This window comes from Melitaea cinxia, chromosome 20 (assembly GCF_905220565.1).
Source record: "Melitaea cinxia chromosome 20, ilMelCinx1.1, whole genome shotgun sequence".
NCBI lineage: Eukaryota > Metazoa > Arthropoda > Insecta > Lepidoptera > Nymphalidae > Melitaea > Melitaea cinxia.
In genome coordinates, this window is record NC_059413.1 from 11807249 (window position 1) to 11822317 (window position 15069).

The window sequence follows — 15069 nt, forward strand, 5'->3', positions numbered from 1 at the left end:
CTCAAAGATAGGATTAGAAATGAGACTATCCGCGAAAGAACAAAAGTAACCGACGTAACCGTAAAGCAACTATCTACGTAAGATTTCCGTTAGTGGCCAGGTTGGGATTTTGGGAAAACCGGTATGTCTAGCACAAACTTGAAGAAGCCTATGTCCAGCAATAAACTTCAATAGGTTTACGTGATTGAGACTTACGATTCGATGTTTCCAATTCAAAATTTAAATAAATCATTATTTATTAATCCGTTGATATACTTGTAAGTTGATAACATGCTTTGGGAAGCCGGGATGATGTCATATCAAAATGCTTAGTTTTAATGCTGACAAAGCTTTTTTTCCTTGAAATACATAGCCTGAAGCCATCTTTTCTTTCTTGTTTTAATGAGAAAGCCAATCATATTCTGATCTATCTCTCAAGCTTGAAATAATTTTTAAACAATCGCTATAGCTATTTGAGCTCAATTGACTTTGTGATATTTATAAACGTGAAAAATAGTTTATTGCTATTCGTAAGTCAAACATCAACCGTGTAGGCACCAGTGATTTGCGGTTTCGATTCCCGATCGGAATGGATATTTGTATTTGTACAATTATTCGATTTCGGTTTCGATGTCTATTCTTGTAGGTATCCCCACCATGCCTCGAAGAGAACGTTAAGCTGTCGGTTCTGGTTGTTATCATAAATATGTGAATATATCCGCCAACCAGCAGTAGAGCAGCGTGGTGGAGTAAGATCCACTACTTCTCCTACATGGAGACAGAGACCTTTACCCAGCAGTGGGATGTTACAAGCTAAATCGCAATCGTACCTTATAACATCTGCATAAGGATAGACCCTAACTTCAAACGAATGTCTCAAGTATTCTATGTTCATTTTAGCAATGGCATCGTTATGCATGTTTACATCGATGGATAGTTTTTCAATCCTGGTAGGAACATGGAGTCCTCGCGTATCATTTCCTATAAGCCTCATTTGCAGCATGCAGTCTAAAAACGTGACCCACTCGTTGATCCAGGCTAAACGGCCACGAGTGCCTTCCACGTTGCACCCTAGAACTCCTTGAAATAGACCGCTGGAAGAAATATATGGACTTTAATGACTACTTGGTATTAAGCATCGCAAAATATTAGTTTTGACTAAAGTGATTATCGTTAAGTATTCGTTATATAAAAGGATCAAAAACATTATTTAAACTTTGGCATAAACGTATTACTTATATTATCATTAAATTGAAATGAAATCGTACCAACCTATACTGGTAACCTCTTAAGCGCGTCTCCTTGTAAAAATCTTTTGTGAGCATATGTTTCACATTTGGTCCTGTAGATTCAGGTTCGAACGGAATCAAGCGAAACTCCTGACCAACATTCTTTTTAACTCTGATACGTCCAGTGACAATAGACGTCATGCTTTCTACAATCTGTCAAATATTCAGCAATTTATAATTATTAAGTTATTCAAACATATTCTGTTTACTTTTGCAAGAGTATCAGAACACAAAAAGTACTGTTATTAGTACTTACTACAAAAATTAAAATACTTCAATAAAACTGAAATAAAGCATAGAAAATACAACCTCAAAGCATCCACTTCCTTTTTGAATCGAAACGATAAACTCCAACTGCCCATTTTTGGGAATATTCGTAGATCTATGAAACCGCACATCTTCAAATACAACAGACAATTCCGTGTACAACTGTCCCATTATCATACCGAGCGTTTCCCAAACCATCACTAGGTAACTGGTTGCAGGAAAAAGGTTGCGACCTGAGGGTGGCAATTAAGTAAATATCATTGTATATTTGTATCTGAATCAGGCATGCATTAATTTGCCTGCCTTAGAATAAACGACCATCTGCGTATATTAAACGTTTATTTTATGTAATTATTCATACCATCTATCACGTGGCCAACCATATAAGTATTTTCTTCATCAGCTATGGATATATTTACCGTCCTTTCATTCAACAATGTGTCATTCATAATTTTATATGAAAATACACTCCTAAAATAGATAGAAAATGCATTTGATAAATAAAATAATCTCAGTAAAGTAGTTTCAAAAGTTATGTGATTATAAGCTTTGTAATTCAGAATAATTTAGATGTTATACTCAGTACAAATGATAATATTGTGTTAATTGAACAAACCAATCTTCGTTGTGCTGCCATTCGACGAGATGAGCAAGCATGGGTGTTCCTTGCGAAACGGGAAACTCCACGACCGGGTAGACGTTGACGAGATGCGGATTCAAACCAGCTTCGTACAGTCTGCAGATATAATTTACATTAATAATGAGGTGGATGAAAAAGAGTTTAATCTTGATTGCATTTGTTTGCATCTCTTGCCTTCATGTCACATTGTATAAGAAATTTTCTGCCAGAAAATACAGAAATATCATCAATATGATGAAGACTTGTTACTTACTTTCCTAAAGCCGTGAAAAGAACTTGTACGATATCTGGATGTGTTCTATTTGTTAAAGGGACGTGGACAGCATTCTTTTCGGATAAACAGTTTAAAAAATCCTGTAAAACGCCGTCTGGTCCGATCTCTATGGCGATTGCGTTGACAGGAATCAAACGAACACTCTCTTCGAAGGACACTGAACTCTAACAAGAGACCATATATTAGTTATAATGTGCTTCGTAATTGTAATTTTGTAAATATGATAAATTTTGATAAGAAACCATTTTGAAGTATAACATACACTACTTTCTTTCAGTACGTAATCTATATATCTATCTATATATATATAAAAGCGAAAGGTCACTCACTCATCATGAAATCTCCGAAACTATAACATCTACAAACTTGAAATTTGGCAGTTACTAAGAACGGATTTTACGAAACTCGACCCCGGGGGTGAAACGGGGGTTGGTAGTTTGTATGAAAGTCCTACATTTTTGAAGTAAGAGACTTGAAATTTAAAATGTATGCTCTATAGATAGTGAAAAGGTGTCCAAATAATGTATCTTAAGAAATCAACACCCTTTTGGGGTTAAAATGGAGGATGGTAGGTTGACTCACTCATTACGAAATCTCCGAAACTATAACATATACAAACTTGAAATTTGACAGGTAGGTTTCTTATAGGACGTAGACATTTGCTAAGAACCGATTTTACGAAACTCGACCCCTAAGGAGGTGAAACGGGGGTTGGTAGTTTGAATGAAAGTCCTATGTTTTTGAAGTAAGATACTTGAAATTTAAAATGTATGCTCTACAGACGGTAAGAAGGTGTCTAAATAATGTATCGTAATCTATATATATAAGATAAAGGTCACTGACTCACTCGTCACGAGAACTCAAAAACCGCTAGATGGTCCCATCCATCCAGGATGGACAAAGATGAAATTTTGGCAGGGGGGTAGATTACAGTTAGCAGACTTCCGCTAAGAACAGATTTTGTGACATTCCACCGCTAAGGGGGTTTAATTGGGGATGATAGTTTGTATGAAACATATACAGCAGCTATAAGTTCGCCTGATAGGTTATTTAAAAAAAAAATTTGCGTTAAACATCTTAATAGTGATGCATATCTTCACAACTATGCGAACATAGTCGCGGGTAACAGTTAGTGTATTATAAAAAAAGTCCCCAAAAGCGTATGAGATCGATTCCCTCAAAATCTACTGAACGGATTTTCATGCGGTTTCACCAATGGAGAGAGGGCTTCGAGAGGAAGGTTTACGGAACGGCTAAGCCGATTTTGATGATAGCTTCGCCGGAAGTTTACCGGGAAAACTTTATGGCATGATTTGAACGAGATTTGATTGCGATTGATGATGATGATTTCAACGCGAGCGAAGCCGCGGGCACAGCTAGTCTTATACATAAAATTCTCTTGTCACAATGTTAGTTATCATACTATACATAATGTTAGTTGTCACAATGTTAGTTATCATACGGTCGGCTGGACCGATTTTTATGAAATCTTGTGTGCATATCGGGTAGATCTGAGAATCGGCCAACATCTATTTTTCATACCCCTAAGTTGTAAGGGGGAGGAGATTAAGGGGTTAATAACATATATGGCAAAACAACGTTTGCGGGGTCAGCTAGTATTTAGATAAAAATTTCGTTTCAGAGAGAGAAGAGACAAACTTCTTAACATTCCACGGATTCACCGTGCAGGTCCATCGTGTGGCAGAAGGAGAAACTCAGAGCAGTTCCTAGAACTTACAACCTAGCTGTAGGTTTAAGGATGCCCCCTTTGAGATATGCATCAACGCTCACCTTCACTGCTCAAGTTTCCCGCCCTGCCTAGCCAAATTTGGTACGAACCTGTTAGTGTAACCTTAGACACCCGCTCTAAAATAGAACTTACTTCAATTGTCGACAGGCCAATATCGGTCAGAAGATTATAGAGAGATTTTACTGGTATAACTCTCGCTTCTACTTCTACCACGTATACATAAACTTCATAGCAATTTTTATTAAGTTCGTTTGTTAGATCGTAATATTTATTTAATTTTATTGTGTGGTCTTTCGGAATGTTGTTTTTCCGCGGTACACTGAGCTCTACTAATATTATATGTTTAATGTGTCTAGAAAAGAGGAATATGTCAGGTCTCGATAACGAATCACCAACATCCTCTGGGATTGATATATGTGTGGCCCGGGGGCGATAAACTCCGAAAAACCAATATTTATAAAATTTTGTAAGCGTCTGCAATTCGGTCCAACCTGGGAGATAGATTACTTTTTTTTCTCAATTGGACCCGGTAGGAGGCGCTGCTATCGGTATGTAACTCCGAAACTACTGAACCAATTTTATGTAATTTTGTAAGCATCTGTAATTTGGTCCAACTTGGGCAATAGGGTAGTTTTTATCTCAATTGGACCTGGTAGGTGGCACTGCTATCTGTATGTTAACTATCAAATTTGGTACCTGGAAACCAACCTTTCCGGGAAGGACAATGTCTGCCGGTTCCGCTAGTATATTATAAGTAAAAATGGCTCAGACTTAACGTAGCTAAAGTCAAGGTATAAGTGTTCACTAAAGTAAATCTTGAAGGTATAATGTTTAAAAAGCAAAACATATAAATTTATTAAAAAAGTGCTTTATGCGCCTAAAAATGTAATCACAAATATATGCTTACTGAACTGAACTGACTAGTATACAAAAAATACCTCACTATATCCAAGACTGTCGACTGTGGGAGTTGCTATACATCCCTTGGTGAATGGGTTTTCAGTAGCCTTCAAACCCAAAGCATAAGCCGCTAGGATCATCTGCTCAATTGTAAAACGACCATCTCCATATGCGCAACCTAATTCACTTACACTGTCGCCTAAAATAGAAGGATACATAATAATGATCATAGTTGTAGCATACACACACTGGATCGAACTTCAACCTCACATACAATATCAGACAACAAATAATCTTCCGGCCAAATAATAATGCTCTAAAGTAGTATTATTTTCCTTTGGTGAGTAAGATAAACAGAATTCCTGGGGAAAACGCGCTTGCGATGCTTCTGATGCTTTTCTTCTGGTTGGGTACGATAACCGCTTACGAACTATCAGATGAAACGGTCGCTTGTTTGTCACCCTAATCTAACAGCTATCAAAGTTACCCAAATGTTTGACTTCTTACCTAAACAAAACTCTGGATCAATTCTAAGAGCCTTTAAGATATCTGTAAGACCGATTTGAACAACAGCGGCGCCGATGGAAGAGTTAAGGACATTGTTGTAAACCTTAGAGTCAGGTTCATTTATCATCTGTTTCAGATTTATGCCCTTAGGCCTTAAAGTTTCGTGGCATCTAAAAATGAATATATATTATTATCACCATTGGATTTAGAATGAACCAATTAACAATAGTAATAGCAATCTGTTAAATTTAGTCGTTAAATAAAATAATTGTGTTTGCTCGCAAGCGAAAAAAAAACCGACTTCAATTACATCGACAAGTAATGCAACGTAAGTAGACAAAAAAAAAATAACAAACGCACTAAAAATAACAAACGCACTAGTCGTCACTACGATTTTCGAGGATTTCCCTCGATTTCTCTGGGATTCTATTATCAGATCCTGTTTCCTTATCATGTTACTACCCTTGGGATATCTTCTTTTTAAAAAAAAAAAACAACGAATCGCCACAATCGGTAAGTTATTCCCAAACATACATAATATATATTTATACGGTCGTACATATTTTTTACTTTTATCCCCCTCTTTATTACAAAGGGGAAATTTTATTTTCGTAGTTAGGTAAAGAAAATGTGACCTGCTGTATTTGTATTATAAGTGAATATATATAATATCAACGTAAAGATCGTAAAGTTTAGGGTCTTTACATTAATATTTTTAGTGCCTAAACGAACCTCTCAATAGCAGAAGCGAACACAGGGATCTTCCTCATGAGCTCTGAAGCAATTCTTGTCCATTGAGACTCTTGAACAATACCCGAGTATAGAAAACATACCGGTCTGCGGATGCCTGAAAAATATTGAGTACTTCGAGCTAAAGACACGCTTTTTGTTGGTGTGGAACCTGTAAGAGACAAAACCAAGTTAAAAAACGACCGAGTTACATTATTAAAAAAAGAGATAAATCAAATATCACCTAAAAGTGTATATCCTCTGTAAAAATGGCCCTTGATATTGTTTTTGTGTATTTCGTGTAAAAGTCTAATAAGTTCAATATCAACCGTTCTAGACTCCATGTCATCTAGAATCCTAGCCACTGATGAATTGACGCGACCTGATACGCAGACCAATCTAGGTAGATCATCTGCTGGTAATCCATTGTTAACCTAAAAATTTATATACAAGCAATAATTACTAAAATAATTAATCTGTACCATCATCAAACCGTTATACTCGTTTATGGCATCAGGAGTCTCGAAAGACCTAAAGAGCAATAAAGCATCTCAAATCCTGTATAAATAATAAAACATAAATGACCTTTGTTTTCTCGTAATTTTTGAAAATTACGTGAGCATTAGCTCCTCCGAAACCAAAATTGTTGATACAAGACAATCCTCTACCCCACGGCTGCGCCTCCGTCACCACTTTCAATCTTCCGTCCACCAAAGCGGCTATTCCTTTTTTAGGAACTTTATAGTGCAAGTTTGGAGGAATATATCCGGTCGAATATGCGATGCAGAGCTAAAAGTAAATTCTGAATGAGACATATGAAAGCTATATCTTATATATGTAGAAAATGTTTGACTTCTTACTGCGTTCCTTTAAATAGGTAGTTCTGCAGATATAATAGAACACGTTCCATGTGAAACTTTTTTTTTGTAATAATATTACTATTCTACTTCGCTGTGCTAAAAGGACGTCTCGCATAGTTGTCGATATCTTTTAAAGTTCTGACACATTCAAAAATCAATCAAAAAAACTATTAAATTCGCGCATACCGTAAACAAAACATCTGTTGTAAAACACAGCGCCCTGACCAGTTACAATAATTCACTAACTCGCATAAGTACCAACGCCCTTTAACGTCAAATTATTTATTAATCGAATTAATAACAAAAAAAGTTTGAAGACAGTTATTACAGTGTCTTAAAATTATTTAAATTACATTACACAGAATATTAATTTAATATGTTGGCTACAATAAGTTGGCGTGTTTAATAATTAAAACCGTAACTTAGTATATTATACAATAATTATACCTACATTCAAAAGGGCTCAGGAAATTAAGTCAGTTTGTTTCGCGATATTTATATTCCGAAAGGGAAAATAGACGTCCTATAAAAACTTTTTAGTAAAATATCATAGTTTTTTTTGTATACCTTCGCGATAGCGCAAATACCAGAACCCGGTTCACTGTGACCCAAATTCGATTTAACAGAGCCAATAAGTAAAGGTTCGGTACGCCCAGTGCACATAACGTCCTCTATGGCTTGAAGTTCTTCTCGGTCACCTACTGTGGTACCTGAGGGGAAAAAGATTATCCTATTTCATTCATATCCGATTATTCCATTTTTACTACATAGAACCGTCATTAGTAATAAAATATTTAATAGTAATTTAACGAATTTTAGTAGTGGATAGTCGTTAGTGATACAGGTGCAGCAAGACTATACGTAAACACCAAGACACTGGTAAGACAACGCGGCGAATGGATAGGTAGGAAGACAATAAAAGAGGGACTTTGCATACAATAATATTTATTCTAGTGAGGTGAACACAGAATCGCATTGAACCTAAGACTTTTGAAAGTAACCAGTAATAGGCACAGCAATGAAGAGTGTGCGTAAGCTAAGCACTAGAAACTAGTGTTCCACAAGAACTACCTTGTAACGTATATTTTTATAAACAATTATTTAGTTTCGTCGGATTGCTTTTCTTATTTGCTAGGCGTTAGCGCTGTTAGTTGTTCTTGTGAGTAGGGCTGCGTAAGCAACCTTTGATGGGGGCTCCGCGGTGTGGGTTAGGCTCGCACTATTTAAGCGCTGTTGCTGTGCGGCTCCGCCTTTTTTCCCTCGTCTTCAGCCTCAGTGAAATTTGTGGTGCATTTTGGTTGGCTGAGTCGTTGTTATATTACACACTCTTATTTATTTGTACCTAATATCTACCTTGATTTTGTGTTAATTGTTAAATGTGTGTAGGTTGTTATAAGATTATTTTTTATTGTTCTAAAGTTAATTTTTTATTTTAATTAAATTATGTTAGGATGTGCTTGTTTTTTGTGTGCCATTTCCGTGTCAACCAAGAGACATTGGGGGTTGACTACGGAAGGCCTCACTTTTTCTGTGTGACCTTCCAGTGTCCTTGGCGTGGCGGACACGTGCGGGTAGTTGTTGCTGGTGTTACCACGTGGCTGGACTTGTGGGTTGGCCGCTAGGACCCCAACTTTACGCCCAACTTTACGCCCAACTTACGCCCAACTTTACGACCAACATATACGCCTAAATGTTACAAGAGTGCCGATCAACATCCTTGACCCTCAAGAACACTTTAGCACCCTTGAATTTACTCTCTGGCAAGGAAGACAATTTTTTAAAATCGGCGTGTGCAAGCCCCGGTCTACGGTCCACGCGGCGGTGGAAGGTGTCTTTGAATTTATGGATTAGCCACGTGTCTAGAATTCGCACAAAGATAAGGGACCTTAATTAACCTCCACCCATGTGCCAGAAGTAAATCGAACCCTTGTGTAGTTTTTTTTAAATTATTTTTTTATATTAGCCGGTAAAATTTCGAGTAGTTTTAAATATATTTTTTTTATCAATCAGCAATATAACGAGTTATATTTGATGTTTTGAAAGAATATTGTTAATCTATAAAAACAGTATAAGGATGTATGTTTATTTCTGATTTATAAAGATTAATTTGTTTTAACTTTAGATTTACTTGTAATAAATTACTTTTTCCAAATGTTGGTCAGGATTTAATTTTTTTTCTCTTTAGAACTAGCTACTTTTAATAGCTAAGCATTTCTTAAATATTTTTTTTATCTCTCTCTGATTTAGTTCGCCGCGTTAGAAAAAAATAATTCTCTTATTACTTCCCTCTCATTCAATTTTTTTTTAATTTTAACTTTTTTTAACGCGCGTGACAACCTTTTGTCTCTGACAATTGGTAGCCGGAAAGGTATATTCATTCTCCCGTATAACTTTAATTCCCATGATTAAACTGAGCACAGCGCCATCTAGTGACGAATGCCTCACTTAACATTTTCATATTTTAATTTAGCACGTTTTGTTACAATAATGAATTTAAAAAAAATGTAAAATCAATAAATTATTACAGTTTGAAATACAATATTGTTTTCAAATAATGGATTCACACACCTGTTCCATGTGCCTCTATATACTCAATTGAGGTCGGTAGAATACCACACTCCTCATATATATCTTCGAGAAGAACCTTCTGCATATCACCAGAAGGGTAACTGATGCCTTGTTCCTTGTACCCATCACAGTTAGTCTTCGCGTGGATTACTTGGGTATATACTCTGAAAAATAAGTATCGATTGACCTTTTTTTATGAATTTATATGGATCTTCAAGGCCTCCACGATGGATGAGTCTCTACAAAAAGTTGAAAAAAATATGGCTGTTGCATTGATGTTGATCCACGCACATAGAATGCATTTGATTATCACCTTCCAAGACTGAAATGTAAATTCACTATTACCAACTGGCTCAAATCTTTCACATACGATGATACCGAAAACCTACTTGTTCACTAGCAGCTGACTCTAGGTATATAATTATTTGTATTTTTTTTCATTACCTAAATTTTCTTGTTGACCTTTTGGGTCTTTGTTGGCAATTACTATAAATTGGTAAAACAAGTTTGCATATACCTTCATCTGCGAGGCTTGTCTCCATTTGGACAAGTTGAGCACATGATCCTGTATTCTTAACTTTGGGGGGGGGGGACCTGGTGACTTATAGTACAGGTATTTTATAACTTTTTTGAGCACCAGTCCTTCGCTAATCGTGTTGTCAAACTTTGTGTAAAAAAACTTTGTGTAAAAATTACTTATAACTTATTTTCCTCATAATGTAATCTTCATCTAAATAAATATTATTATTGTACTGAATGTCACTCCGCCCGCCCAATACATAATAGATACATATATTATAATAACTACTTATATAAATAATATAGTAAATTTACTTATACTTACATATATAAATATAAGCGGGTGGAGGAATACGCCCCGGCAGGGAGATCAAACGGCCGGGGGTTAGGGCTGTAGGCTGAGAAACCGGCGGACAATCCTAGCCGAGTCAAGTAACACCGCCTTCTGCATCCTGGCTGCGAGCGAACCGTCCCGGATCCCCAGTTGCCTCAGATGGTGAGCGAGGCTAACCGGGATCAAACCGTTGGCAGATATTACGATAGGGATTATTTCAGCAGACCCCACACCCCACATGTCGACAATCTCGTGCGCCAGATCCAGATATTTACGTTTTTTCTCAGTCTCGGCTTTCACGAGGTTCTCGTCATGCGGGACGGTGATGTCCACTAAAAATACCCTCGACCGTGCCCTGTCCATCACCACGATATCAGGCTTGTTCGCCAGTATCGTCCTGTCTGTGGCGATAGGCAGGTCCCAGTAGAGCCGGACTCCGTCGCGTTCGAGTACTGGCACCGGTGAGTATTGGTAATACGGCATCCTCTGTTCCAGGAGACCGTACATAAGAGCAAGCTCTTGGTGGAGAATCTTGGCCACTTGGTTGTGTCTGTGCAAGTACTCAGTATTAGCAAGCACGGAACAACCCGAAAGCACATGCCTGAGTGACTCACCGGGATGACGACAGGCTCGACAGAAGTCGGGAGTGCCATCCTTCAGGACGTGCTTTCGGTAGTTGTTCGTCTTGACCACCTGATCTTGTATTGCACAGACAAAACCTTCGGTTTCCCCAAAGAGGTCGCCGAATCGCAGCCACTGCACGGAGGCCTTACTGTCCACGTGTGGTGCGTGAAGCGCCTTGTAGAACCGTCCATGCAGTTCCTTCTCCATCCATACGGTCTCCCGGTCAGAGGTGCTCAGTACGACCGGTTTCTGCCAGTTCTCTTTGGCCAAGGCTAGGGGGGTTAGTCCTTTGTCACACATTGAAACGTCACCATGCAAAGCGCTGTCCCGTCTCGTTTCAAAGTAGGCCCTGAGGCTGCACACCTCGCGGTTATGCATAGTCTTAGCGCTTAACATGCCTCGACCACCACACTTCCGCGAGATGTACAGTCTCATGACCGACGACTTAGGGTGGTGCATGCGATGGTGCGTCATAGTTGTGCGGACTCTTCTGTCCAGGGCGTCAAGTTCGGTCTGAGTCCATCTGAGTATGCCAAAGGTGTACAAGAGAGTGGGCATGACCCAAGCGTTATAGACTCGGACCTTGTTGGCTCCAGACAAGTAGCTCCGAAGAACTTTTGTCAGCCGTCCAAAAAAGATTTCACAAACTGCCTGTTTCATGTCCACTTCCTTCACCCCTATGCATTGTGACATACCCAGATACCGGTAAGATTCAGCTTCGGAAAGGGTCTTGAATGATGTTAATTCGAGACTAAGCTGCGACGATTGAGTCACCTGACCCCTGTCCACATGCACGACCGCACACTTATCTACTCCAAGCTGCATCCTGATGGAACTGCTGAACTCCGTAGTGATTTTCAGCAGTTCCTGCAGGCGTGCAGCGTTAGGTGCCAGCAATTTGAGGTCGTCCATGTAGAGAAGGTGGGAGACTTTAGTACCTCCTCTCCGAAACTGAAAGCCTGTCCCCGAACGCTCCAGCAGGGTGCTTAGAGGGTTCAAGGACAAGCAGAACCATAGTGGACTCAGGCAATCACCCTGGAAAATACCCCTCCGTATCCTGATTGGGTCATCCGCACCCGTCAGTCGCTCGCCCTGGAGACATAGGATCGTGCTCCATTGCCCCAAACATACTCCGAGGAAGTCTCGAACTGCCTGGTCAACCTTGTACAGCTCGAGGACCCTCAGGAGCCATGAATGAGGTACCGAGTCGAAAGCCTTTTTGTAGTCGATCCAGGCGGCCGAAAAGTTCCGACGGTTGCGTCTGACAAGCTGGCCCGCCACAGAGTCGATGAGAAGGAGCTCCTTTGTACCGCGACCGCCTCCACGACATCCGTTCTGAGCTGCAGACAAGATATTAAACTCACCAATATGTCGTGAGATCTTACAGCTCAGAACGGACGTCAGTGTCTTGTAGATGGAGGTCAGACACGTTATGGGGCGGTAGTTGGTGGGATCTGCGGTGTTGGTGGACTTAGGAGCTAAGTGAGTGATCCCGGTAGTGAAAAGGTTCGGGAGTGTCTTCCGATCTATTGCCTCTTGGTATTGTCGAGCCAAGGTCGCATGGCAGACCGAGAGCCCTTTCAACCAGTAGTGATGCAGACCGTCGGCCCCCGGACTTTTCCAGTTCGGAGTCCGCCGGACCGCACCACTGACGTCTTCCGTAGAGATGGCGATTGGGTTCATCGGTTCGATTTTAGCACATGCGTCCTGAACCGCCGCAATCCAAGGGCCCTCCTCGTGCTCCACCTCCCCTGACCATATGTTGCGCCAGAAGGCGACGAGGTCAACCGTACTCGGTTTTAGGGAAGCAGAGCTCGATATCGGGTTCTCCAGCTTTCTATAGAACCTTTTCTGATCACTCACGAAGAGGCGATTTTGTCGAAAGCGCTCAACTCTCTCAGAGTACCTGCGAATGCGCTTTCCCCATGCCGCGATTCTCTGCTTCAGGCCGTCGATGCGCTCCGTTAGTTTATCGGCTATGTCAGGCTGATCGAGGCTGATGCCTAGCCCGTTGAAGGCCATTCTAACAGAGCGCACAATCCTTGGCCTTGTGTTGCCCGACCTGAAAGCTAGCAGCCTACCAATGAGGGCCCTGGCCAGGTTGATACGGCGTTCTATTCTCCTCTTCCAGGCTGGTACGTCGCTATTCTTATGAGTAGCGCGTCCAGACTCCTGGGTCTTGGCTCCGACAAGGCGGTGCACCGCTAGAGCGGCGCCGAAGAGAATAGAACCCGTATCCTCCAAGCTGAGGCTGCCTTCCAAATAGGGCGGCAACAGTCTGTTGGCTGCCTCAATGGCATTCCGCGTCGCGGCATTGAGGGGGAGGCGAGAGAGTCGCGGTCTCATTTCCAGAGGAGCGCCTCGAATCTCGGAAATCGCCTCTTGCAAGATCCCTCTCATCTGTTCTACTTTTTGGGCGACTGCTCCCTCAGTGATCACCTCCACAGGCGCTTCGCTACGAACGCCTTCTTGTTGCGTTGACACTTCGTTGCGCACCGTGGACACGGGTTCGACTTCAGGAGCAGCCTCACGTCGAAATCGTTCGAGCTCGGCGGCGTCAAATATGCCCTTTCGTTGGATGTACCGAGCTCGATCTGCCAGGTTCTGTTCCGTAACAGTTAGCGTAGGCTCAAGCAGTTCCTACTGGAACTCGCGGTGCATTACTGCCCGGTAGCCAGTCCGCCCGGTTTCACGTCCTACAGCCCTATAGTACGCACGCATGACACTCTCGTTCATTTTCGGTGTCCATCTCATGCGACGTACTCCACCAGCGGCGGGCAACGAATGCTGAGTCCCTTGGGACTCTGTCGTCGCCAAGCCAACTGGCGGGGATGGTGGATAACCCGACCGGTCAGGTGGTGGTGCCGGTCGGCGGGGTTGGCTGGCGGCCCGCATGCTGCCACGTCCAGCGCCAGCTCCAGACGCGCCCTGGCGTCCCCCAGGCAGCGGCCCTATGCGCCTTTGTAAATCATCCTCCATCATAGTATTTTTTTGAGTGCTAATATACTCACTTGGAGAGGCACTCACGCTCTCCAAGGAGGCTGCGCGGGTGTTATGCAGCTTTTGTTGCCCTTAGTCGCCTTTTACGACACCCTAGGCGTGGGAAGGGGTGGTCCTATTCTACTCTGCCGGGAACCACACGGCTTATATTATTATTATTATTATTATTATTATTATTTGTATTGGTCATGTCGTTGGTGTTTGGTGTGGTTTGGGTGTTTGTGCTTGAGTATTGAGAGTGTTTCCAGACCCCGACACAGGACTTAATCCTAGTGAGGGCTGTTGAGTGTGAGACGTTTATTTAGAACGTTTAATAATTTAATATAATAACTTTGTTGAAAGAATTGGTTACTATATCCAGAGAAAAAATTTATTAGAATACTTGACAAAAAAAATGTCAATTGCCCCAGGGGGCAATTGAGAGTCATCAAGAGTAAAGGACAGGTCCTTTACTCTATAAATTCCTACTCTAAACATATATTCGTTCATTAATTAATTTGATATATTGGCTTCCACATAGTATGTTAGTATGTTTTTTTTCTTCGAAATTTTATAGAATGTTGCCAAGAATGTGGGCAGTATTTCCCCATTGAATCCGCTATTCCGATTCTCTGGCCAAAAAATGTGAGTAATGTTGTAAATAAATTTGACGCAATCGAAATATTATCTAGCTATACAAATATAAATAACAATAACAAACTTACTTTCTTGAATCCTTTGCTTTCTGTAAAAAGCAAACACCAACAGTTTCAGAACGGGCATAACCATTTCCACTATTATCAAAACTTTTGCTTCTTCCATCAGGTGATAGTATACCCATCCTGAAAAA

At 40.6% G+C, this 15069-nt stretch overlaps 1 protein-coding gene across 1 annotated transcript in view; it reads right to left on the reverse strand.

Annotated features, from left to right (window-relative positions):
- Nucleotides 1-15069, reverse strand: part of LOC123663275 (fatty acid synthase-like) — a 43939-nt gene that overhangs the window by 17664 nt on the left and 11206 nt on the right. The window contains exons 5-18 of the mRNA XM_045597965.1: nt 14945-15061; nt 9764-9927; nt 7763-7905; nt 6921-7124; nt 6580-6769; nt 6339-6507; nt 5607-5776; nt 5138-5298; nt 2429-2613; nt 2152-2271; nt 1897-2006; nt 1578-1768; nt 1252-1421; nt 810-1073 (exon numbers count right to left, since the gene is read on the reverse strand). Coding sequence (XP_045453921.1) covers nt 810-1073; nt 1252-1421; nt 1578-1768; nt 1897-2006; nt 2152-2271; nt 2429-2613; nt 5138-5298; nt 5607-5776; nt 6339-6507; nt 6580-6769; nt 6921-7124; nt 7763-7905; nt 9764-9927; nt 14945-15061 — 2358 coding nt within the window. The remainder of the gene's footprint in view (nt 1-809; nt 1074-1251; nt 1422-1577; nt 1769-1896; nt 2007-2151; nt 2272-2428; nt 2614-5137; nt 5299-5606; nt 5777-6338; nt 6508-6579; nt 6770-6920; nt 7125-7762; nt 7906-9763; nt 9928-14944; nt 15062-15069) is intronic.